Below are 22,881 nucleotides of genomic sequence, written 5' to 3' on the forward strand. Positions count from 1 at the left end.
GGCTGTCCTCGGGGGAGAGCGGGCACTGGCTTCTGTCAAACCCTGGGGTCACGGCGGGAGGGGACACCAGGACTCGGTCACACTGCTTTTATAGAAAAAGTCCCGACAGACCCTCAAAAACTTGCACTGGCCCCAGCAGGAAACTCAGTGCCAGGACGAGGATGGAGGGGCCCAGCTGGCCCCAGAGTCAGGTGCTGCCCAGCCCCTGGGGACTGAAGGTACCCACCAAGGAGAGAAAAAGGCAGAAACAAGAGACTCCAGCCGCACAGAGGGAGCATGGCAGGGTGCGAGAATGGGGGGCCTGGCCGCAGACACAGAGGTGCAGGTGAAGGGGCCCCACGGCAGGGGGACAGCCGGGCAGGCCCGAGGCTCTCGGGCCGGAACCCGGGAGAGGACAGTGCCCACCGGCGTACCACCGTGTCCTGTGAGCAGGTGCCGTAGAAGCATCAGCCATGCATCCCAGGGGGCTTTCGGAACTGCCAGGACAGCGTGGAGGGTGGGCCACCAGGCAACACAGAGTGGGACGTACTCAGCCATTTCACACTCACGCAGGGTCGTAAGACCACACCTGTGACGTGTCTCAGAACCAGGAAAACCTTCGGAAACTACAAAGAAGTACACGCACCCGTTTTTTAAAGGTACAGACACCCGGCCGGTGTCCCAGCATGAGAACTAGCATATGCAGGTAAAGGTGAGCGGCTCGCAGCTTGGGGGCTTGCTCACACTTCATCCTCTGCAGTCGGGCCCACGGCTGTTGAGTGAGCACCCGCTTTGTGCCAGGTGCTGCTCTGGGGGACTCGGTGAACAGAGGCCCTCCGCCTGGAGCCCCTGCACTCTCCTGGGAGACACACACAGACGATGGGCCCGGACAGCAGGGCTGCAAGTCCGCGGGGCTGGCAGCGGATGGGGACGTGGCCTCGGGGTCCCAGGGCTCCTGGTGGCCACCATGGGGCACGGAGACCACGAGCACAGGGAGCGGCCAGCAGCAGGGAGACCCGTCCGGCAGCTTCTCTGAACCCAAGACCAGCACAGGCGCAGAGCCGCCTCCCACGGGACCAGAGGTGTGAGGCGGGCCCCCGCAGCAGCCGGCTGGCACCCGGGACTCCCCTGTGGGCTGCAGGACGGCCTGTGGGCACGTCTGAGGCCGGTCCCACGGCCCCACCCAGACGTTTCCGTTGGTGGCCCTGGGTAAACACAGTGGGAACTGCGGGCCATCCAAAGGGCCGTGAGTCACGGCTTCGAGTGAGCCGTTCCTCCCCGTGGCTTAGAGCACGGTACACGCTCTCCTCGCAGCCCGACCTTCTGAACCTTCCGAAGGGCACAAGAATAATACATACCCGCCCACCCGCCACCTGGGTCCCCTGGCCCCCAGGGTTTTGCGAATCTGCTTTGCCGTGTGTGCATACACACGCACGCTCTGCGAGCAGGGCCTGGGGCCACCAGAGGAGCACCGCCACCCCCACGAGGAAAGCGGACCCTCTCCACTCGACAGCCCACACGGCGCACCGGGACGCGGGCAGGCCGTCCGCGAGCTTCCCCCCAGCCGGGACCGCACGGCCATCTTGCGTCTCTCCGTTAGGAACTCCGTATTCTGTCCATCTGAACCAGGCTTCAAGCACTCGGAACCACTCGGTCCTCCGCAGGCTCCCAGGCAGGTGCCCGGGAACGTGCACGGTGCTGGGATTCGTGCCTTGCTCCTCGGGTGCTGGGGTCTTCGTCTGGATCTGCACAGCCCTCCCACGCCTTCACGACACCAACATTTGTGAAGATTCATGCTGGCTTTTTGGTTTTTTCCTTTTTCTTTTTGCAGAAGATACGACGTGTTCTTATAACCCTCAAATGACAAGAAGCTGAACGGGAGTGGGAATGTGGCAGACTGGCGAAAAGACCGGTGGGGAGGGGCCTGGGCCTGGGGGCTCCCTCGCGCCCAGACAGCGATCCACCTGTACGCGTGATGGTGGGGTAGGGACCAGGGTCTGCCTGAAAGCCCCCCCAGGCCACCCCGCCAGTGCCTAACCCCCAAGGAGCAGGGATGGCATTTCACCAGGGTGCAAGCCCTTGAGGCTTACACAAGAACACACTGTTGCCAGGGCCACACAGGTCTGAGGACACCAGCTTGGGGACGGCTCCCACAAAGGCCTGCAGCCTGAGCTGACCCCACCGTGAAGGTGAGCAACTCAGTGTGGAGAAGCGGCTGCCAGAGGCCGGGGCTGGGTGTGCCCCCTGGAAGGCCCGCTGAGCATCACCTCCACACTGACAGGCCCAGAGGCAACCCAGTGTGGGACGTGCAAAACTTGATGGATCCAAGAAAGGGAGAGAAAGCAGAGGCCCCAAGGGGGGGCGGCCCAGGAGGGTGGTTTCTTTCTTTTCATTCCGGTTAGTTAAGGTCCGGTGTAAGATTAGACGTGGGGGTACGATACGGTGACTCCACATTTCCAGGCGTCAGCCGCTGCTCCTCCCGACAAGCGTCCTCCCGAAGCCCCGTCACCTGCCCCCCCACCTCCCCTCTGTAGCCGTCAGGATGTTCTCCGTAGTGAGCAGTCTGTTTCTTGGTTTGTCTCTTTTCCCCTTTGCTCGTTTGTTTTGTTTCTTAAACTCCACACGTAAGTGAAATCATATGGTATTTGTCTGTCTCTGATCGACGTACTTCACTCGCGTAATACCCTCCAGCTCCGTCCATGTTGTTGCAAACGGCAGGATTTCATTCTTTTTGCTGGCTGTGTAGCAGTCCGTCGTGCACAGACCGCTTCCTTCTCCGCTCGCCAGCCAACGCACACTGGGGCCGCTGCCTGAACTCGGCCCTTGTCGACGGTGCCGCTGCAGACGGCAGGGGGCACGCACCCCTTTGAATTAGCGTGTTTGTATTCTCCGGCTACACACCCAGTAGCGTGACCCCTGGATCGTAGGCTAGTTCTGTTTTTCACTTTTGGGGGCCCTCAGGGAAGGCAGTCTCGACCTCTGAGGCAGAGGCTAGCTGAGCCCTGAGTCGGGGGCCAAGGAGGGAGGGTCCAACCCCAACCTGGGGCCTCCAGAACCCACTGCCACACACAGCGGGAACAAGCCCCGGGGCAGAGACCAGCTTACAGCCCAGAGGGTGTTCATCAGCGAGGGCAACCTGCGGGGGGTGACGGACCCTCACAGGGCAGGGGCCTGCGGGGGGAGCCCCAGGAGGGCTGCTCTGGGCTGAACTCATTTTCTCATGGCTTAAGCTCGGACGTCTGTACCTGGTGCCGTGATTGAATCAGTAAGACGGCGCACCTCCTGATCAGGGGGGCTGGGCCCGCCAGCCACATGGCACAGTCCCGGCCCCAGGGACCGGGCCGGACACACGCTGGCCTCCGCAAGAAGCGGTGACAGTGACAGCAGGGGATCTGGGGACAGCACCACCCTGACGCCAACGCACACCCTCCCCCCGCAAGCAGGAACATGATGGTGGTTGAAGTGGGTCAGGAAACACGCAGAAGACGGGAAAAGCCCCAGCTTGGGGCTGACGCTCAGTACCCCTGGGGCCAGGCCTGCGCCTGCAGCATGTCCACCACCACTTGTGGTCAACGGGGGGCACCACGGGCGGCTCCTTCCCTCCCACCCTTGACGCCCCTCATCCCCAGTGACAAAGTCAGGCCTGGGAGGGGGTCCCAAGCGCCTGCCCACAAGAGGGGCTGTGCACGGGGGGGCCACGCACGAAGGCAGTGTCGGGGGGAGCCCAGGGGAACCGAGGCTACAAGGAAGGGGCTATCTTCAGCAACGCTACAAACGGGAGAGTGATGAGGCCACGCGCCTGGCCCTCCGGCCACTCAGGAAGATCAGCGCTCTCAGACCACGCTGGGGGCTCACAGAAAGCACTCGGCTTCCAGGAGGGGGGCACCCAGAGGTACAGGCCTTGCACATGTGAGCCCAGGTCCCTGGGGACCCGAGTCAGGCCCCATCTCATCTAAGGGTCTCCCTGGGGCTGCCATAAGCCCTCCATTTGAATCCCATAACCTGCTAGCCTGCAGCCAGGGGAGAGTCAAGCCTGGCACCCCAACACAGCTAGACTCTCTCAGCCTAGACAGGCCCCCAGGGGCAGCCGGGACTGGTGCTGGGGAGGGCCCTGCACACACCCACCGCCCCCTCCCAGGGCACAGGAGGCTGGCACAGCGGGGCTTGAGAGGAGATGTGTGCCACCTGCCAAGGCCCCCACCCCAACCTCAAGTGGCCGACATTCCTCCCTCCCGGGGGTTAAACTGTGCGCCAGATCAGGGGCAGCCATGCCCCGGTACTGCTGGAAGTGACCACATGGCAGAGGCAGGAAGGGCCCCGGGCTGCAGGTGCTGCCCTCGAAGGCCGAAGCCCTCCCGGGCCCAGGGGTTACAGCCCCCAGGATTCTTCAAGGCAGGGGCTGGGGTGGCCTGGGAGGGACTGGGAGCAGGGGTTGTGGGAAGCAGGAGGGAGCCCAAGAACCTAGGGGCCACAAGTTATGATTAGAGAGGTGCACTCTCTGATCAAGAGCAGTCTGGCCAGGCCGGAGCCACCCGGGCCTCGCTGGAGGAGTGGCGGGAGGCTGAGGCCAGGGCGGGGGTGAGGGCGTGGACCGTGGTGAGCCCACAGGGTGGGAGCCCTCGGGAGAAGGGAGTGTTGTTTGCCAGTCAGGCCGGTGGAATCCTGTGATTCAGAGGGGCTCTTGGGGGGCTGGGACCCAGAGTCCAGGGGGGACCGCGGCAGCCACGGGCCCGCCGGAAGCCCCAACCCTGCCTGGGCACTGCCACCAGGCATCTGGCCACCAGCCCTGGAGAAGCAGAGCTGAGCCCAACACGGCCTGCGTGCGCGTGCGTGTGCCGTGCTGGGGCCGGTGGGATTCACTGACGGTCTCTGCCTCCTCCTGGGGACAGCCACGCGCCAGGAGAGTCCTCAGAGCCCCAGACAGAGCCGGAGGGTACAGAGAAGGTATCTGACCTCCCTCTGGTGACTTGACGTCCAGCCTGGTGTTCCTGGAGCTGGACGGACCCGGCGGGAGGGACACACCGTGGCTACTCAGACATCATGGTGTTCCTTGCGGTCACCAGCGACCACCGAGGACACCGAAAGCCCAGGTCTCTGGTGTCTGCCATGTCAGGAGGGGCTCCGAGCCAAGGGGTCAGCTGCTCACGCTTGGCTGGGAGCACAGCACCTTCTGGAGCCTTTTGAGGCAAATATCCATACCGCTCTTATTCTGGTGGCTTCCAGAGCGGAAGGCGCCTCCGGGACCTCATTAGCATATACCCGAACAAGGCACAAATACAGTGCTCTCCTACGGGGAACACGGCGGAGGGGCTGGGGGGTGCTGCCCCGTCAGGACCCCCAGGATACGACACGGAGCTCAGACAGCAGAAGGGGACCCCGCCCTCTGGCCCGCGGCCACCAGCCCCTCTCTGGGAGAAGCGGGTTCTTCTCCGGCTCACAGAAGGCAGCTGGAGGGGGGGAGGCAAGAGAAAAATCGATGGCGGCGTTGCCATGGCGATGACAGCAGCCAGCGATGCTCACCGAGGCGCTCTCCTGAGGCGCAGCGAGACCGTAGTGAGACCGCCCGGGCGCCGGGCCTTCGTGGCAGAGGTGACGCTGGGCACATGCGGCCCCCGGCCGTTGAGCCTCACGCCCCCCTGCTCCAGGTCAGGCGTCGGCCACGCCTGCGAGTCTGAGGGGCTCTCAGCATCCCAGCTGCCCCAGGCCTCCTGGTGCCGAATCCTCAGGTGCCCCCACAGGCACAGGCGGGGGCCCCAGGCCCCCGTCCAGGATGACAAGGGTGCTGCCCCCACCCAGGCAGGAGGACCAGGAGGCGTGAACCCATGGCTGCGCACGGGTGGGCACAGGGCGTGGCGGGGGCGCCGAGTCCATCACCTTCTCCCCGTGGACCCCACGGTGTGGGCCCAGGGAGGCATCTGCAGCCACTGCGGGGAGGCAGAGGGGACAGCACCCCGCACAGCCTCTCCCCACCTCACGCGCACACCGGGGCTCGTCTCCAGCGGGCTCGCCACCGCTCAGCCTCGTCTTTCACTCTGCCTGGCACGACGTGCCAGGACACTCGCAGTGTGAACACAGCGCAGGGTTTCTTCTATGTTTCTCCCCAGAGCAGACCCCAGGGATCAAGGTCACCTGGGGGGGTGAAGCCCGACACCGGGTCACAGGAGGCCCCCGGGACCTCATCCGGAGTGGACAGAGCGAGGCCCAAGGCCCGAAGGGCACTGACACCCCCAGCAGCCACGCAGAGCCCCTGGTGCAGAGCAGAGGAGAGGTCGTGCCCCCAGCTGTGGGGAGGGGCCGCTGTCAGCTCCTCAGGAGGCCCCCCCGAGGACCCTCCTCCGTGAGTGGCAGCAGCTCTCCACGAAGCTGCTCACTGTGCTCCCTCGTTACCTGTCCAAGTGGATGTCGGCTCTCCTAAGAGCCGCTTCTCAAGCACTGACTTGCCCGAACTCTTGCAAGACACAGGGACAGAGGCCGCCGGGAGGAAACCGGTCATCTGCACACCAGGTCGCCACGCCACGGTCAGGGTGTCACACTGCCCCTGACATGCCCGCCCTCTGCCAACTCCAGGGACTCCAGGGACCTGCACCCCCCAGGGGCTGGCACCCCGGGAAGGGTGGAGAACTGCCTCCGAGGCTCCGGGGCCACCACCCCCTGGAAACCAGCTCCTGCCAGAGGGAGAAAACCAGGGAGCTGCTCTCCTCCTCAGACACACTCCGTGGGGCACCTCGACTCGGGGGCGACGTGGTGGGGTCCCAGGACAAGGTCTCGGGGCCAGACTGGCCGCCGTGGGAGAGCGCTGGGCCCCGGGACTCCAGGGCTGGCCCAGGCATGCCGCTGCAGGGTGGGGTTTACGAGGCCTGAACGAGGCTTCTGTGGCTAGGACATGGGACGGGTCAGAGAAGGACCAAGCTGCCAGCAGAGGCCCCGGGCCAGGTCCTCACAGACCCTGGCAGCCCATGTCACCCCAGGAAGCAGGCTCAAGATAGAACTATGGCTGAAGGCTCCTCTTTGCCCCTTCCAAGCAGGAACCCCGGTAACCAGGCAAGAGACCCCTCAGTCCCAGCCTGTCCTCAGCATGAGAGCCAGCCACAGACTGCTGTCCCCTGTTGACATTCCTGCCCCAGAGCAGGCCCTTGGACACCAAGGGACATGAAAACATGCTGAAAGACCTTTCCTGCTCTCACCAAAGCCACCACTGAGAAGACAGGAATCCGATTAAGACATTTACTAACATCTCCTGGCAAAGGCTCAGTCTGGCCCCTACACTCTCATCAGGGTGGGCCAGGCTGGTACACTGGAGGCCCCCAGCAGGTGAACTGGTCGTCTGAGCCCAGGGGCCCCCGAGAAGGGACCCCCTAGACCGTCCCAGCCCCTTCTGCGCTCAGCCCCGAGGCCTGGGCTGCCAAGCGGGGCCGAGGGAATGCAGCCCAAGACTGCAAGGCTTGCTCCCAGGCTGGCTTTGACCCTTAGTGTCCACACAAAGCTGAGCAGGAGGACAGAGCCCATGAAGAGCTGTCTTGTGTCAAGTCCTGACAGGTCCCTATGGCCCAGGAAGCCCAGAAGGACATGGTCCTGATCTCTGGTCCAGCGACTGCTTCTGCCCCAGCCACTTCCTCACGGGCCAGTGCTGGGGGCCTTTGCCGGGAAGGGGAGGTAAAGGCAGGATGTAGGCATGATGGGGCCGAGGTGCTGGGCGACATGGGGGCTCTGAGCCAGGCCCCTCAGGCATGTGAAATCGCTCCCATGGCAGGTTTCTGCTGTCAGGGTCCGACAGCAGGTGGCTCATCAGACTGACTGCTGTGAAGTGCTGGAAGGGGAGCCGGGGACGCGTGTGAGCTCCTCGGCCAGGTGTGCGGTCGGCTCTGCCAGACATGGCCAGGGACACGGGAGGGGGGGACGCAGCCAGACCACCTCTGGGCCTCATGAGATCACAGGAACCTGAGCAGGCGGGCAGGCTCAGCGCCCTTCAGAACCACCTCTGCCTTCAGGGCCCTCTAGCCACAGTCACAAGGTCCCTGGGGTCACACTGCCAAGGGCCTTGTGCTGGGCCCCCTGCGTTCCAGCCACACCACGGTCAGGCCACCCGTGCCTCTAAGGCAGAGGCCAAGTTTGAGAAAAGCCAGCTCTGTGGGCGGGGCTGAGACGAGGCACCCAAATCCCGCAGGGGGTTCTCCACGGGCGGCATGGGAACCCTGGCCTGGTTCTTCACTCGGGAACCGCAGATGGAGACCGGCCAAGGGCAGGGCAGTGTTCCGGCCACACCTTCCTTAATCCATGACTCAGGGACCAAAGCAGGCCCGGTTTCAGGCCGCCTCCCAGCGCAAGCATCCCGCTCCGAGGCCGCGCCCAGCAGGCCGCTCTGGGCGGTGCAGGCGAGGGTCCACAGCGGCCCTACACATGCCCCGGGTCTCAAACAAGCAGCCACTTCAAGGGCAGAGGGCAGAAACAAAACGGCCGTTCATACAGATGAGGCAACTGGAGCAGGCCGTGGACGGGACAGGGCGGGCTGGGACGAGAGCGTGGCCACGTGCAGGGACACGGAGGCTCAGCGCAGGCTCTGTCCCGCTCGCTGTCACCACAACTTCTCTTTAAACAGTGCCACCTTGGTGAAAACTCTGGAACCCTCCAGAAGGCTTCCCAGCAAAGGCAGGGAAGGCCAAAGGACGGGCGACGTGGTCCTCTTCTGTCTGCGTGCTTCTAGCACCAAGAGCCCTTCACACGCGTCCCAGGAGCCCGGGTGCACTGGGACTCCGGCCCCCACCTCCCCCTCCCTCCCCGGGCTCCACCGGCTCCAGGCACACAGCGGCCCTGCAGAGACGAGCCAGGGCGGTGGCTGCAGGCCCCGTCCAGCGGGTGGGGGGTGCTCGGTGCGCCGTACCTGGGGGCACCACAGACGACAGCAGCCTCCCCTGCACGGAGGCCCCGAGCAGCGGCTGACTCCCCCAGGAGCCAAGGCCGGGGACACAGCACGACAGTGCCACCGAGGGCCCAGGAGCCAGCCCCTCCACACCCGGACAGGGGGACACACACACCCAAGGCTGCACATGCCTGTGGTGCACACAGTGGGACAGAGGAGAATCGAGGTACCATCAGGGGGACGCAGACGAGACGGCACCAGGGCTCTCTCCTCTGCTCTTCCTGCTTCTCCCTGAATTGAAATGTCCAATCACTTAACCCTTAACGTAGCGGAGAGCCTGGAGGAGCCCTGGCCTCCGCGGTGAGTCCTCCCTGGCTCAGCCCTCCACAGGCAGGTGCTCGGACAGCACGTGCCTCCACCGAGCCATGGAAACACCAGCCTCCTTTAGGGTGAAGAGAACCTGACCCGCTCCCCCATGGGAGCCTTCTGGAAACAGCTGTGCTCCCACATCAGGCTGATGGCATTTCTAACAACTCGTGGTCAGGACGGATCGGGGAGAGGCCAGAGCACTGGGCCTCCTGCCCACCCTCCAAGGGACTCAGATGGAGAGAGACGCGGGTGGAAGGGCTGTACCCACTCTCAGATGGGGCGAGTCCCCCAAGCCCCGTGCAGGGCCCTGGGACAGGCACACGGTCGGGGTGCCTTTCCTCGGGCCACGTGCCAGGGACTGGCCTGGAGCTCCAGACCCCTGTGGGCAGGCCTATCGCCGGAGCTGCCGGCCACCGAGCCTGAGCAGGCACAGAAACCACGGGGATGCCGAGCAGAGCAGGGCCTCGTTAGAGCCGCTCGCGTCTGCGCAGATCCGAGGCTGGATGGCTCTGTAAGTACCCCGTGGCGGGGCGGGAGGTGGCACCGGGGCGTGGCACCGGGGCGAGCCTCAGCAAAGCCCTGAAGGTGGAGGTCTGAGAGCCTCGGGCAGCTGCCCAGGTCAAGTGTGGGTGGCTGCTGGGAGGGGCTTCGAGGCCGCAAGCAGCTTCTGAACGCGGCCGTCCAGCACTCCCTAAGCGGCCTGTGGCATCCAAGTGAAGGCCTGACAGTCTTTGCTGCGGGGCGGCGGTGGGGGGGGGGTGGTCCTAGTGAAGCCGAGCGGGGATCCCTGCGAGCTCTGGAGCTGGGCACAGAGACCAGCGGGGCCAAAGGCAGAGCGGCTGCCCGCCTCCCGCGCACGGAGAGAGGCGGAGCCAGGGGCTCCGGGAGCACAAAATGCTGGCCAGGGGCCAGGCTCTCGCTCAGAAGTGGGAAACCACACGGCCGAAGCCTCTCCCCTCCCACGGCTTTGGGGTTTATCTCGGAGGGGCGCATGCTGCTCAAGACCCTCACTCTGGGCGGGGAAGGCACACGCCAGGCTCTGCAGGGGAGCGGGCTGGGGTGCGGCGTCCTGCACAGCAGTCAGATGAGGGTCTGCGCACGTCATCCTAACGGGGGGTCAGAGGGGTCAGGACGCAAAAGGGAGCGGCCAGGGTGTCTGACCTCCAGCCCCCGGGGGGCCATACCAGAGACCCAGGCAGGATGTCAGCAGCCAGAGGGCGGATGAAGCCCCACTGTGCTGGGCGGCAAGATGACATTTCTGAAAACAACCTCTGGTCAAAAAGCCTGGTGGCTCCTTCCCGGTGCCTGGACCAGGCCCCCCAACCCGGGCGCTTGCCCCCCCGAGGCTGGTTGGTTCCCAGACAGCAGGACTCACTGCTCTCCCCTCCCATCCTGGGGGGAAAGGTCTGCCGGGAGGAAATGATCAGAAACAGCAAGTCCGTGGGGACCGTACACGGGAAGAGGAGCAGGAAACCAAACTCAACACTTAACAAAGGGACAGCGAAGGTCACCACGTGGGGACGAGGTTTAGCCCCTCAGGAACACGTGACCGCACTGTAGTTAGCATGCTGAGCCTCACAGCCCGCAACCACAGAAAGCCAAACTACAGGAGAAACCCACCGGCCGGTCATCCTGGGGGCCATGGTGCCGCCTCATCGGCTCACTAATCAGAACGGGAAACTCCTGAGATTGGAACATATGAAGGAACCTGCACCTGTCATCGGGGGACGGTGTTCTCTCCACACAGAGCACGCATGCACACACACGGGGCCCCGGGCCGGACTGAACAGCCTGTCAGCGAGGGCCCAAGATGCAGGATCATCCGGGAACCCGCACGGGCTCCTCAGCTGGGGTCCTGACCAGCCTGAAGGGAGGGGAGGGGAGGGGAGCCCATACCGATGCCCCGATGCCCCTGGCTACCCGCTGACTGATGGGACCAAGGAACTGAGGGACCAGGACGAAGCATCTCAGTGGGTGACCTCGACACCTAAAACCCCGATGACGTTGTTCCATGGGGACAGTGGCCAAAATGTGCCACCGAACCCCAACCTGTCCATACTTAGCCAAGAACAAAGGATCCCAAATGTGAAATTTCCACCTGGGCCTCAAGGCAGGGAGCAGAGGCAAGAGGCTCAGAAGGGCCCGGAAGACCTCGCCTCTCTCAGCAGGTCACCGTGTGGGACAGCCCAGGGCGGGTGGCCTCTGGCGGCATCATCTGCCCCTGGTACGTCGGCACCTCGGACGCCCCAAATTATACCAAATGAAAATAACTGCCTCTTGGGGTCTGAGAGGCATGACTTGTGCCTCCCCAAGCCCAGGGCCGGGCTGGCCAAAGTGGCTGGTAGCTGCAGTGTCTGCCCAGGGGTCAGGGTGGCCTGGGGGGGTCCTGCCCACGCAGACGTGGCACGAGAGCGTGAAGAGAGAACATGGCTGTGCCGAGCGTCACTCAGAGTGGAGCCAAGACTCACAGAACCCGCCCAAGCCGGGCACAAGCCCACGGACTCACTCCCGTCCCGCAGGATGACAGGACGACAGGACGACAGCAGGGAGCGCCGGGGCCGCCTGCCCGGCAGCCCTGGCGCCACGTCTGAGGTGGCCTAGCAGGGCAGCCGTGGAAGTCACCGTGGCGCAGGGCTCGGCATCAAGGTCCTGTGGACGTATTCGTTCAGAGCGGCAAAACCCACTCAGAATAACCCAACTGCCGAAGAGAGAACAGAGAAACACGGCGTTCACGGTGTTTGTGGAACGTTCTACAGCAGCCAGCATGTGCACTTGCTGTGGGGGACCGTACGGGGGCATCCTCCTAAGGTACAAATCCACCCTCCCAGAGCCCCGCCTCTTCCAAGCCCCCAGCAGCCTCATCTGTGCCCCCTTGCACTTGTGTGTGCGTCCCCTGCTCCTGTCCTCTGCTCCCGGGTTGCAGCTCAACGGCAACCCCTGGTCACCCACCCGTGGCCCCGGAGGCCGCACACCTTATCCACCCCTCGGGGATGCTGTGATCTCCAGCCCCGCCTGCACCCTCCCCACAACACACACACAGGCCCGGGGTCGGGAGGTCTGCAACACCCCAAGAACGAAGACCTCAAACGCTTCGAGGAGAAGAAACACAAAACGCTCACCCTAAACTAATACCCTGCATCGAAGAAAGCAACAGAGCAACGCTGGGAGTCACAGGACCCAGAGGCAAGACCGCATCCCACCTGCAGTTCTTTTTTTTTTTTTTTTTTTAAGATTTTATTTATTTATTTGAGAGAGAGAGAATGAGAGAGAGCGAGTACATGAGACGGGGGAGGGTCAGAGGGAGAAGCAGACTCCCTGCCGTGCAGGGAGCCCGATGCGGGACTCGATCCCGGGACTCCAGGATCATGACCTGAGCCGAAGGCAGTCGCTTAACCAACTGAGCCACCCAGGCGCCCTCCACCCGCAGTTCTAAGTCAGCGTAGCCTTTCACCAAGTAGAGACACAGATGCAGACAGATGAGGGCTCAGGTACTTCCCCACGTACGCACCGAGCATCCCCCAACTGAGGGAGAAACAGGACCCAGAGCACACAGTCCTGGGACTGGGAAAGGGACGCCTGGTGCCCAGGGGGGTGCGGGCGGGAGGGGTCCGAGCGAGTGGTAAGATGGGGCTGGGGGGGCGCGCTCCCAAGGGGAAGAAACAGCTGGACTAACCAGGACCGTGTCCAAGGGTCTGCGGATGAATCAGCAGGAGCACACCGAGAACGAAGCAAATGGAGACAAAAGCAAAGATAAAAATCATAGCCAGGATCACAATAGTGATAAAAACCCGTGAAGGAAAAAATCAATCAATTGGACTTCGCTAAAATCAAACACGTTTGTTCCTCTAGAAACACCGGTCCAGAAATGAAAGGCCAACGAGACTGGGAGAAACCGTCTGGGAGATGCACACCTGACGGAGCGCTCCTACCTGGAACACGGAGAATTCCTACAACTCCATCACGGGACAAAAACCCCACCGAGAGAAGAGAAGGATGTGAACACACACCCAGCCAAGGAAGGGAAACGGGCACACGAAAAGATGCTCAGCGTGCCGCTGGTTCACGAGCAAGATGCAAATCTGGAAACACCCAACTGGAAACAGCCCAGACGTCGCTCAGCAGAAGGCAGAACAAGCCGGTGCCCCCACCCAGCGGGAAGCCCTTGGCGCCGAGGCGTGAGGGACCACTGGCATGCGCAGAGACGCGGCTGACTCTCACGATAATTTTGCAGATAAAAGCAGCCAGGCCAAAATCAGGAACGGCACACACCACATGAGTCCACCAACACCCAAGGCCAGCAAACACACGCTAACTTCCTGGGCAGAAAGAAGCCAGACTCCAAGGTCACGACGGGTCACCGCCTGATGTCCAGAGCCACTAAAGGCACAGAGGGGACAGCGGATGAGTGGCCGCTGGGGGCTGGAGGAAGGGCCCCTGGGCTCCAGGTCCCCAGGCTGGAGTGGGTGATGGTCGAGCTTCGGAACCAGACGCTGGTGCTGGCTGTGCAAGCCTGTGAATGTGCTGGAAACCAGCGGACTGTCCACTTGCAACAGGCGAGTTTCCAGCATGTGGATCACGTCTCACTAAAGCCATTACCAGAAGAAGAGATCTGCCTGCAGGAGCAGGGCTGACACCAGAAGAAATCCCCACGGGTTGTGCTCCTGGCTCCTGACACACAGCCCCTAAATCCCTCGGGAGCCCCTGAGTGATAGGAGGGTCTTTCGTCCTAATGTGGCAACTCTGGGTGGGCTCCCAGATGGGGCTGGTCTCTAGGAAGACCCCCCGACGACCAGAAGCTGGACTTTCAGCCACACCCCATCCTCCAGGGACAAGAGGGGCTGGAGACTGAGGCACTGACCGTGCCCACGGGACGAAGCCTCCACAAAAATGCCTAAACCACGGGGTTCAGAGAGCTTCCAGGTGGGGAACACACCCACCTGCTGGGGGGGGTGCCCCAGCTCTGCGGGGACAGAAGTACCTGAGCTCGGGACCCTCCCAGGTCCCACCCTATGTTTCTGTCTGGCTGTTCAACTGTATCCTTTGTTGTACCCTTCCGAATAAACTGGTCAACGTAAGTAAGCGTTCCCCTGAGAGGTGCGAGCTGTTCTCGCAAATCATCCAACCTGAGAAGGGCTCACGGGAACCCCTGACTTGTAGCCAAGTCCAACAGAAGTGTGGCTCGCTAGGGACGCGCTGTTCCAGGTGGATGGTGTCAGAGCAGGCCCGACCTGTGGGTGCTCAGAGAACGGGAGAACTGGCTGACCAAGGGAGCCCCACGTTTGTGGCCAGAGCGCGTGGTGAGAGGACACGGATCTCAGCTGGCCTGGCACCTCGCTGCCACCTCTGTGGACACAAAGGAGACTTCCACCGGGTGCCGGACCCCACGCTCCACGTAAGCCTCAGGACAGAGTCCAAAAACCCACAGAAGCAAACTGGAAGCTCCGATTCCAGCCGGAGCCGGGCCAAGCCCCCGGAGCCATGAGGGGCCGTCCCTCCCCCGGCGTGCTCCCTGTCTCACTGCCCGGCTCCGTGACACAAGGCCACCCAGCCGCTCGCCGGGCCTGCGGTAGGGCAGCACCCTGGACTGCACCACCAGGAAGCCCTGGGACCTCACCGCAGTTTCGCACACACCCACCTTCATCCTGGGGCCACACAGACGTGCATTTTCCCGCAGGCAGACCCTTGCCGTTCTGTGAGTGTGACCACCGGGCCTGGTCCCTACAGCAGCCACGTGACTGACCACCACAGTAAAATGCCCCTTTCGCAGATAGGAGCCTGTGTGCAAACTCACGCGGGTCATGCACAACACCGACTCCCCTCCGAGGGGGTTGGGACCCAGACTGTGCCCTCAGGAGCTGTAGCCAGGAGGCCCAGCAGTACCGGGCAGGCCCACGTGTGGCCTCGGAGCCCCAGGGCCGGCTGGTCCATAGGCACCCCTTGTCACAGAGGAGTGCAGGCCTCCGAAGCCTGAGTGTCCCGCACATCTCCAGAGAGGCCGTGCCTGCACCCCTCACCCCCTCAGCACCCCTCAGTCCCTCCACGTCCTCCCGCCTCTGCCAGGGGCAGGCAGGTCAGCTCGGTGACCGTGGAGGCCAGACGGCTTCCCTCCAGAGCTAGGGAGGAGCACAGCCTTTGGGACGCTGGAGGAAAGCCCGCCCGCCACCCATGTAAGCAGAGCCCAGCCTGCGTGCAGGGTCTGGCCCTGGTCACGCGTTCCGCCCAGCCTGTTGCCCCCAGCCCCAGAAGTCTCCATAGCTGCATCTGTCACCCGGTGCCCCACAGCTGCCGGCATGCCCAGGGCCTCTGGGCACACGAGGGAGACCTTCCCGCTTCCTTCTGTGCGCCTGGCTTAGGAGCGACGTGAACTCACGGTACAAAATTTGCAAAACAGCGAAAGCAGAGAGAGAATGACCCATCCCAAGAGCTCCACCTGCTACGCTCCTGGGCCTTTCACTCAGCTGATCGTGTGATACGCACGCACGCCGCATGTCCTTTCACAAAACCAGGTCACCCTGCGCGAGGAGTCGGCGTCCCGTCTCCCTGTAATACCAGGAATGCTCCCCATCACCTCAGCCCTGCTTCCACACGGCGCCCCACACCAGCCAGCAGATGCGCCCGTGTCCTCACCCCACGCTGCGCTTCTCGGGGGGCCGACCCGCCAGCGTGCACTCTGAGCAGCACTCACGTGCAGCCGGGTGCCCTCGCCAGCTCTGAGGGTCACGGTCTCTCAGAAAAGCTTCTTGTTTGACGAGAACCTGATCCCCAGTGGAAGTAGGACCAGACACAGGCCAGGGCCCCAGCCCCGCCCGGGCATACGTGAGGGCCCGGCGACCATCTGGGGTCTCCGCTGCGTCGGGGTCTTACCGAGTTCTTTGGAGCCCTGGCTCTCGCTGGCTAGCTCACCCATCTTCACGAGAGCGTCAAAATAGCCTTTGGCAGCGTAGGTCACACCTGGGAGAGGAGAGAGGGGCGGTTACTGCCCGTCCTATGGACGGACGAGACCCTCGGCACCCACACAGGGGTCGCGGTGCATACCAGCCCCCCACGGTGCTCCGCGGCCCTCCCGCCTGGGCTGAGTGCTCCCCGTTTCTGGCTGATGTCCTTCTCTCATTGCAATTGTGAGAGCTGCTTTTCTTTCCAAGAACGTGGTGCCCGGTCAGGCCCAGGGCTCTTTGAGGCAAACTGCTGGGTGCTGTCACCAGCGCCGGATCTGGTGAGGGGCGGCAGGGCCCACCAAGTACATGAGACGAGACCCCACCAGGCAGGAGGCAGCACGAAGCCGTGCGCACAGAGACCCCCAGCCAGCTGCAGACAGACAGTGCCCCTCACCTCTCCAAGCTGAGGCCACGTCAAGGGCCTGCCCCATGGCCACTGCGGCCGCACTCGATGTGCACCTGGCACCCAGGGAAGAGCCCTGTGCCCGCTGACCCTGGGCGAGCCCGCAAACACCTCGTCTGCGCGGGGGCCCGCCCACCCTACAGTCTTGGGGGGAGGACAGGGCCAGCCACGGGACAGCAACATCTGATCCGCTCCCTCCAGAACCCAGGCCGGGGCGTCTAACTGGGCACGTCATCACATTTTATTTAGGTGGCTTCCGATGAAGCGCATGCCCAGGAGCGTGCCCTCGGCGCCCCCACCGGCTGGACTGCGTCGGCTGCCAGGAGGGGTGGGCTCCTTAAAGCTGATCAAAGCCAAGCCTGGCACAAGGGTGGCATGGGGGAGGCCAAATGCAGCTGAGGGGATGGTGCTAACGTGGCCGGCTGGGCTCGGTGCCACAGGCCAGTCCGGGAAAACGGGCAGCAGAAGAGCCCGGATTCTCCACACACAGCCCCCCGAGAGCCTCATGGGGATCTGCAGTGGGTGTAGAAAGGCCTGGAAGGAAACCTGGCCTCACATCAAAGGGGAAGCCAGGACTGCCTGGGGGTGAGGTGACGTCCCCCCATGAGGAAGCCAGGTGAGGGTGAGAAGAGTCCTACGGACGGCGGGTCCAGAGAGGGACCACGTGCAAAGCCCCACGTGCGTGGTGCGCAGAAGTCAGCCCCAGCCAGGGAGAGATGAGAGCCCGGTCCTGCCCCACGGGCATGGCGAGGGGCTTTGCTCGGAGGACCCGAGGCCCAGGCCCCGTCCTCTTGCCTCTTCTCTCCACCAGCCTGCAGACCGGGTGCCCGTCCTGCTCGCAGAGTGTTTCGGGGCAGCAGACCTGACAGGGGACGTTCGCCCGGAGGCCGAGCTGGCTCTCAGCTCCTGGCAGGCACAGATCATCACCATGGCCTGGGACCTGCCGTTATCTTTAAGACCCTACAGGCAGGGTTTCAGCTTGAGGAAGGGACAGAACCTTCTGAGGAGCAGCTGTGCCTCCTCTCTTGCGGGGGACTGGTGGGCTCCCGGGGCAGCGTCCCTGTGTGCAAGGCTGCGAGGCAGGGGCAGGGTGGAGGGAGGGCAGCTCGGGAGAGCCTGCGGGTGCAGAACGCGGTGTGCGCCCCCAAACCAGAAGGCAGCACAAGGCCCCTCCCCTCCACACCCATGTGGAAACAGGGAGACGGCCAGGGGCTGCTGGTCAGTGCCATCGACCCCAACACAGAGGAACAGAGGAGCCCTGCCCACACTCTTGGCTGGATCTGTGCGTGACATCAAGACCACTCTCCCTCAAAAGGGTCAGGGTGCAGCCGCACCCCCTGGGGGAAGGGCCAAGGCCGTGGTGCAGAGCTACGTGGCAGACTGGCGTATGACCGGATGTCCTCCCTGCCCCCGAGACATGGCAGGTGGGCGGGCTGTGGCCAGACACCTCCAGCTGCAGACCAGCAGGGCCGCTGTCCAGGAACAGGCCGGTTCCGCCGGGTGCTCTGTCCCCAGGCGACCACGGAGACTGCCCAGCGCCGCCCTCTCCTTGCTGCCTCTAACCTGAAGCCCACCCAGAGCAGTCCCCATGGGGCCGTGGACACGCCAGGGCCGCTGTCAGAGGCTGGGGTACGCTCTACAGACAGAGCCTCCCTGCTGGGCGCCGCAGCTCGACCGACAGCCTGACACCTACCCTGGAGGGACACAGGCAAGGGTGGGAGCCCAGCATGGGTCCCCGAGAACCGGGCGTCCCTGACCGCAGCGTGACTCAGCCGCCCCCGCTGGGAAGGAAGGGCCCGGCCACGGCCACAGCCTTTGCTGGTACGCACGTCCCCTCCCTGAACGAGCCCGTGCCCCCAGCGCCCTGAGTCCCGGCTCTCCGTGAGGTGCGGGGCGCGCACCCGCCAGGAAGCCGTGCAGGCCCCAGCCCCAAGCCCCATCCTGCAGCTTCAAGACGAAGGTTCTCAGGACAGACATCCACGCCCCCCGTCTTTAGGTGCTGCGGGCGGACTGAGCCCAGACCCCAGGACAAGGCCGCGGACAACAGTGGGTGCAGATTCCAGGGCTCCCAGGCCTCCGAGGTGCGGCCCCACACCCTCCCTCCTTCCATTCTAATCTGGCTCCGCGAGCTGGCCGCCTGCTGCGAGGGCGTTGCTCCCACCCCGCGGCCTTACCTGCCAGAGCTTTCTCATAGTTCTTCCCCATGGCAATGAAGTTCCGGAGGCTGGGGTTGAACTGCTCCATGATGGTCTGAGAAAAGCAAGAAGAGAAAGGGCATGAGTGACCCAGGTGGCCTGGGGACCCTGGGAGTGTTCCAACAGGAGGAGAAAATCCACAGGTGGAGACCACGAAGCCGCAGTCGGGCTTCTGGAGTCCAGACCCCAGCCCCACCCTCGGGCAGACCCCCTGAGCCTCGGTTTTGGCCTCCGTGCGATGGCGACAAGGACGGAGCAGCGCGTTGGGGCTTTGCGGATCCAACAAGAGAATACAGAGTGTGCCGCGTGATTGCCGTATAATCGGCGCTCAGAAGTGCCGTCTGGGGAGCTGAGTCAGCTGAGGAAAACCCTCCTGCCGGCCACACACAGCCGCACGGCGCGGCCCAGGGCCCCCTCCCATGGAAGTCTTCACTCAACACATCAATTACCAAACATCATCTCTGATTAGCGGGACCCACAGCCTGATCTGCAAACACCACGCTATGAATAATCCAGCAGGCCGGGTCTGTTTGCCCAATGGACTGCAGTTGCGCATCGGAAGAAATTAGATTTTCACCGCCAAGACCAAATAAGGGTTTTAATTACAAAGTGTAAAAACAGGCGCACGAACACCAGCAGAACGCAAGTTCCACCGGGCAGCAAGCGCGGCCCGCCGACAGCCAGCCCGGCCATCAAGGACGCTGCGGGAACTTTCAAAGAAAACCCGTCTCGGCCACATCCTATGTGTGCAAGTCCACAATTACAACGGGCGTCTGTCTGATCTTTCCTGAGGATAAGAGAGAACAGGCGGCCAGAGGGGAAACCGCCTGACCCTGCCCCAGATGCTCCTCTGTGAACCGAGGCTGGGCATCCTCACCCCCGAGCCCCGATCTGTGCCCAGCTCTAGCCCCAGTAACACCCTTCCTGTCCCGTCCTTGCCCTCGGCCAGTGGGGAGGGCTCCGCGTGCTGCCATCCGCCCACCCTGGGGTGTTAGCACAAAGGGACAGAGACCCGCGCTTACAAGGGATGAGGCCCTGCATCGGAGCTCCCACCTACTGACATACAGGGCTGGGCCCCAGGCTCGTCGAAGGGGTGCCCACCAGGCTCCACACCACGTGGGGAACAAGGAAAGGAAACAGGGCAGGTGTGCCTTCCTGTCTGGACGCAGCAAAGGTAGTTCTGCTCCATGCGGGGCCGGCACTGAGGGATGCAGGGGACACAGCAGTGACCCTGCCACAGTCCCATCCCTGTGGGGCTGACAGCCCAAGAGCAAAACCACGCCCACACCACACAGTGGGCAGTAAGCACCCCGTGCGGGCAGAGAGCACAACAGTGGGACTCGGGCTCACGCAGACGGGAAAGCAGGGGAGTGGGGCCACGGGCAGCCGCAGCAGGGCAGAGGCCCAGGGCCCAGCCCCTGGGTGTACCAGGGACAGCCGGCAGCATGCAGGCTGAAAGGTCGGTGAGGAGGAGGGAACAGGTCAGCCCACGGCCCCACAGCCTCACCGCCTCACAGACTGTGTGGGGAAGGCCCTGCTCTCCGAGGCCTGATGGGAAGCCGAGGGAGGGTCTAAGCAGAGCCATGTGGTCCAACGACATTCCAAAGGGACCCCTCAGGCTGCTCGGTTAGGCTCTCATCGGGGGCGCCAACAGATGCGGGGCCCCCTGTTGGAGCTGCTCTGGGATCTAAGAAGTGGGGCCCTTGGGAGAAGGGGCTGGGCCTGTGTGCCCCATACACATGGTGCCATGATGTGGGGACAGATGGGGCACGTGGGGCCCAGGGGGAGGCAGGCGGCTGGTCTGGGGACCCAGGAATCTGGACACACCAGAGCCGGGGAGGGCCTGGAAACTGGAATCGGGATGCCCCAACAGGCAGCAGGGTCAGGCAGACAGGGAGGATTCTGAGTAGGAAGCCAGGTTTGGGGGGTCACCAGCCATGGGTGAACACAAGGCCTATGGGGGCTCAAGCTGCCTGCAGACCTCGGGGGCACTGAGGGTTCACGTGTTCTCTTTTTCTTTTTTAAAGATTTTTATTTATTCTTGAGAGAGAAAAAGACAGAAACAGAGAGCATTAACGGGGGGGGGGGTGCAGTGGGAGAGGGAGAAGCAGGCTCCCCCGAACAGGGAGCCCGACGCGGGGCTCGATCCCAGGACCCCGAGATCATGACCTGAGCCGAAGGCAGTCGCTTCACCGACGGAGCCCCCCAGGCGCCCCTGTGTGTGTTCTGTGACGGAGTCAGGGTGGGATGGGGCCTTAGCCCCGTGTCCCCGATGCCTGCAGGTGGGGAGACCACGTGCTCACGTGTGTGTGCACAGAGTTTCAGCATAAAGCCTGTTTCTCACTGGGGGGCTGGGCCCAGGTGTGGGACACTGCCCTAGCTCAAAACACACCCGCCTGCCCAGGCCCACGGCCCCCCCTGGCTCCCGGGTGGCACCCCCAGCCTCCTGGCCAGAAGAGCACGCTCTGCCCAAGCTCATCCTTCGAGCCCCATTAACATCCTGACAGCAGGAAACAGGCCAGGAGCCGCCCAGGCCAAGCGAGGGGATCACCGGGGCAGCCCGCCCACACCCTCCCAATGGCCGGCGGGGACAGCCGCCGGGTTTCGCTCCCTCAGCACAAGGAATGAGGGAGTGAGTGGGCAGGGTGGACGGGCACTGGGGTGCCACTCAGGCACCTGGGCAGGGCAGGTGGCCAGGACGCCAGGCCTGGCCACGCAGCAGCTGCTGTCTCCCCTACACGCGGGGCTAGAGGCAGAACTGCCCTCTGCCTTGCGGCTCTGTGCAGACACCTGCTCCCCGGCCTGAAAAGCAGGCCTCCTACGGAAGCCTGAGGCGGACACAAGGTGGACAGTCACCCACCGGCCTCCCAGTCGCTGGACGTCCTAGAACCCCGGCAGTCCAAGGCCTGGCACGGGGCTCGTCTGCCCTTCCCGCACAGCCCGTGCTGGGGAGCCCCGTCTACACCCGCCCCATCACCGGCTCCGCTAACCAGGCCCTAGGAGGGGCCCTGGAGCCCAGGGAGGCCAGAGCATCACACGGAGGAGAAGGGCTCCTCCCTGAACCGGGTCCCAGAAGTGCGGGGATTCTGCTGTCTTTTCAGGGGCTCTGCATGGAGGGAGCTGAGAGCCCAACACCCGAATACTCCAGCAGGGGTCTGTTTACTCGGGGAGGGGAAGGGAGTTGCTTTTCCTCGTGGTTACCCCACCCTGGGAACGAAAACAGGAGCAAGGCCGGGGGCAGCCTGCCTCCTGTCCTCCGGCTCACACCGGTCCCGAGACGTGGGGGCCCCGGAGAGCCTCAGGGTGCACAGAGGCGCCCCACCACCCCACGCTCCAGGGCCATGTTCCCGAGCCAGGACACGATCCCACAACGTGAGCGATGACCGGCTCTGACCCCTGGGCCTGCAGATGAGATCCCCAGATTGGCTCCAGCTCTGCGGCTCCAGGCGGAGCTTGTGCCTTTTATTCCCTCGGCAGCTTTCGTGGGCTCAGACCCTTCCTGCGGACCCTTGAGCAGCAGAGCTGCACGTGCCCACTTACACGGGGGGTTCGCTGGACACGGGACAGCACCATGAACGTGTTCTCTTCCTGATTTCCTCTTCTCGAATTTTGTTTATTTACTTATTCTAGAGAGAGAATGTGTGCGCACGTGCATGTGTGTGAGCAGGGGGAGGGGCAGAGAGACCTGACACGGAGCTCGATCCCACGACCCTGAGATCGTGACCCGAGCCGAAACCAGGAATCAGACGCTTAACCGACTGAGCCATCCAGGCGCCGCCCCTCTAATGATTTTCTTAAACATTTTCTTTTTCTTTTTTTTTTAAAGATTTTATTTATTTATTTGAGACAGAGAGAATGAGAGAGAGAGAACACATGAGAGGGGGGAGGGTCAGAGGCAGAAGCAGACTCCCCGCCGAGCAGGGAGCCCGATGCGGGACTCGATCCCGGGACTCCGGGATCATGACCTGAGCCGAAGGCAGTCGCTTAACTGACTGAGCCGCCCAGGCGCCCCAACGTTTTCTTTTCTATAGCTAACTCCATCGTGAGAACGTAACATATAACACACCCAACTTACAAAACGTGTTAACTGAGTGGTCACATGATCAGTAAGGCTTCTGGTCAACAACAGTCTATTTAACAGTA

At 63.3% G+C, this 22,881-nt stretch overlaps 1 protein-coding gene across 5 annotated transcripts in view; it reads right to left on the reverse strand.

Annotated features, from left to right (window-relative positions):
• BAIAP2 (BAR/IMD domain containing adaptor protein 2) overlaps positions 1 to 22,881 on the reverse strand; it is a 67,330-nt gene that overhangs the window by 32,184 nt on the left and 12,265 nt on the right. For all 5 annotated transcript variants that reach the window (XM_035025819.1, XM_035025825.1, XM_035025824.1 and 2 more), the window contains exons 2-3: positions 18,718 to 18,793; positions 16,070 to 16,156 (exon numbers count right to left, since the gene is read on the reverse strand). In XM_035025819.1, the coding sequence (XP_034881710.1) occupies positions 16,070 to 16,156; positions 18,718 to 18,793 (163 nt within the window). The remainder of the gene's footprint in view (positions 1 to 16,069; positions 16,157 to 18,717; positions 18,794 to 22,881) is intronic.

The sequence above is a fragment of the Mirounga leonina genome, unplaced genomic scaffold, assembly GCF_011800145.1.
Source record: "Mirounga leonina isolate KUSES-001 unplaced genomic scaffold, KU_Mleo_1.0 Mir_197, whole genome shotgun sequence".
Taxonomy (NCBI): domain Eukaryota; kingdom Metazoa; phylum Chordata; class Mammalia; order Carnivora; family Phocidae; genus Mirounga; species Mirounga leonina.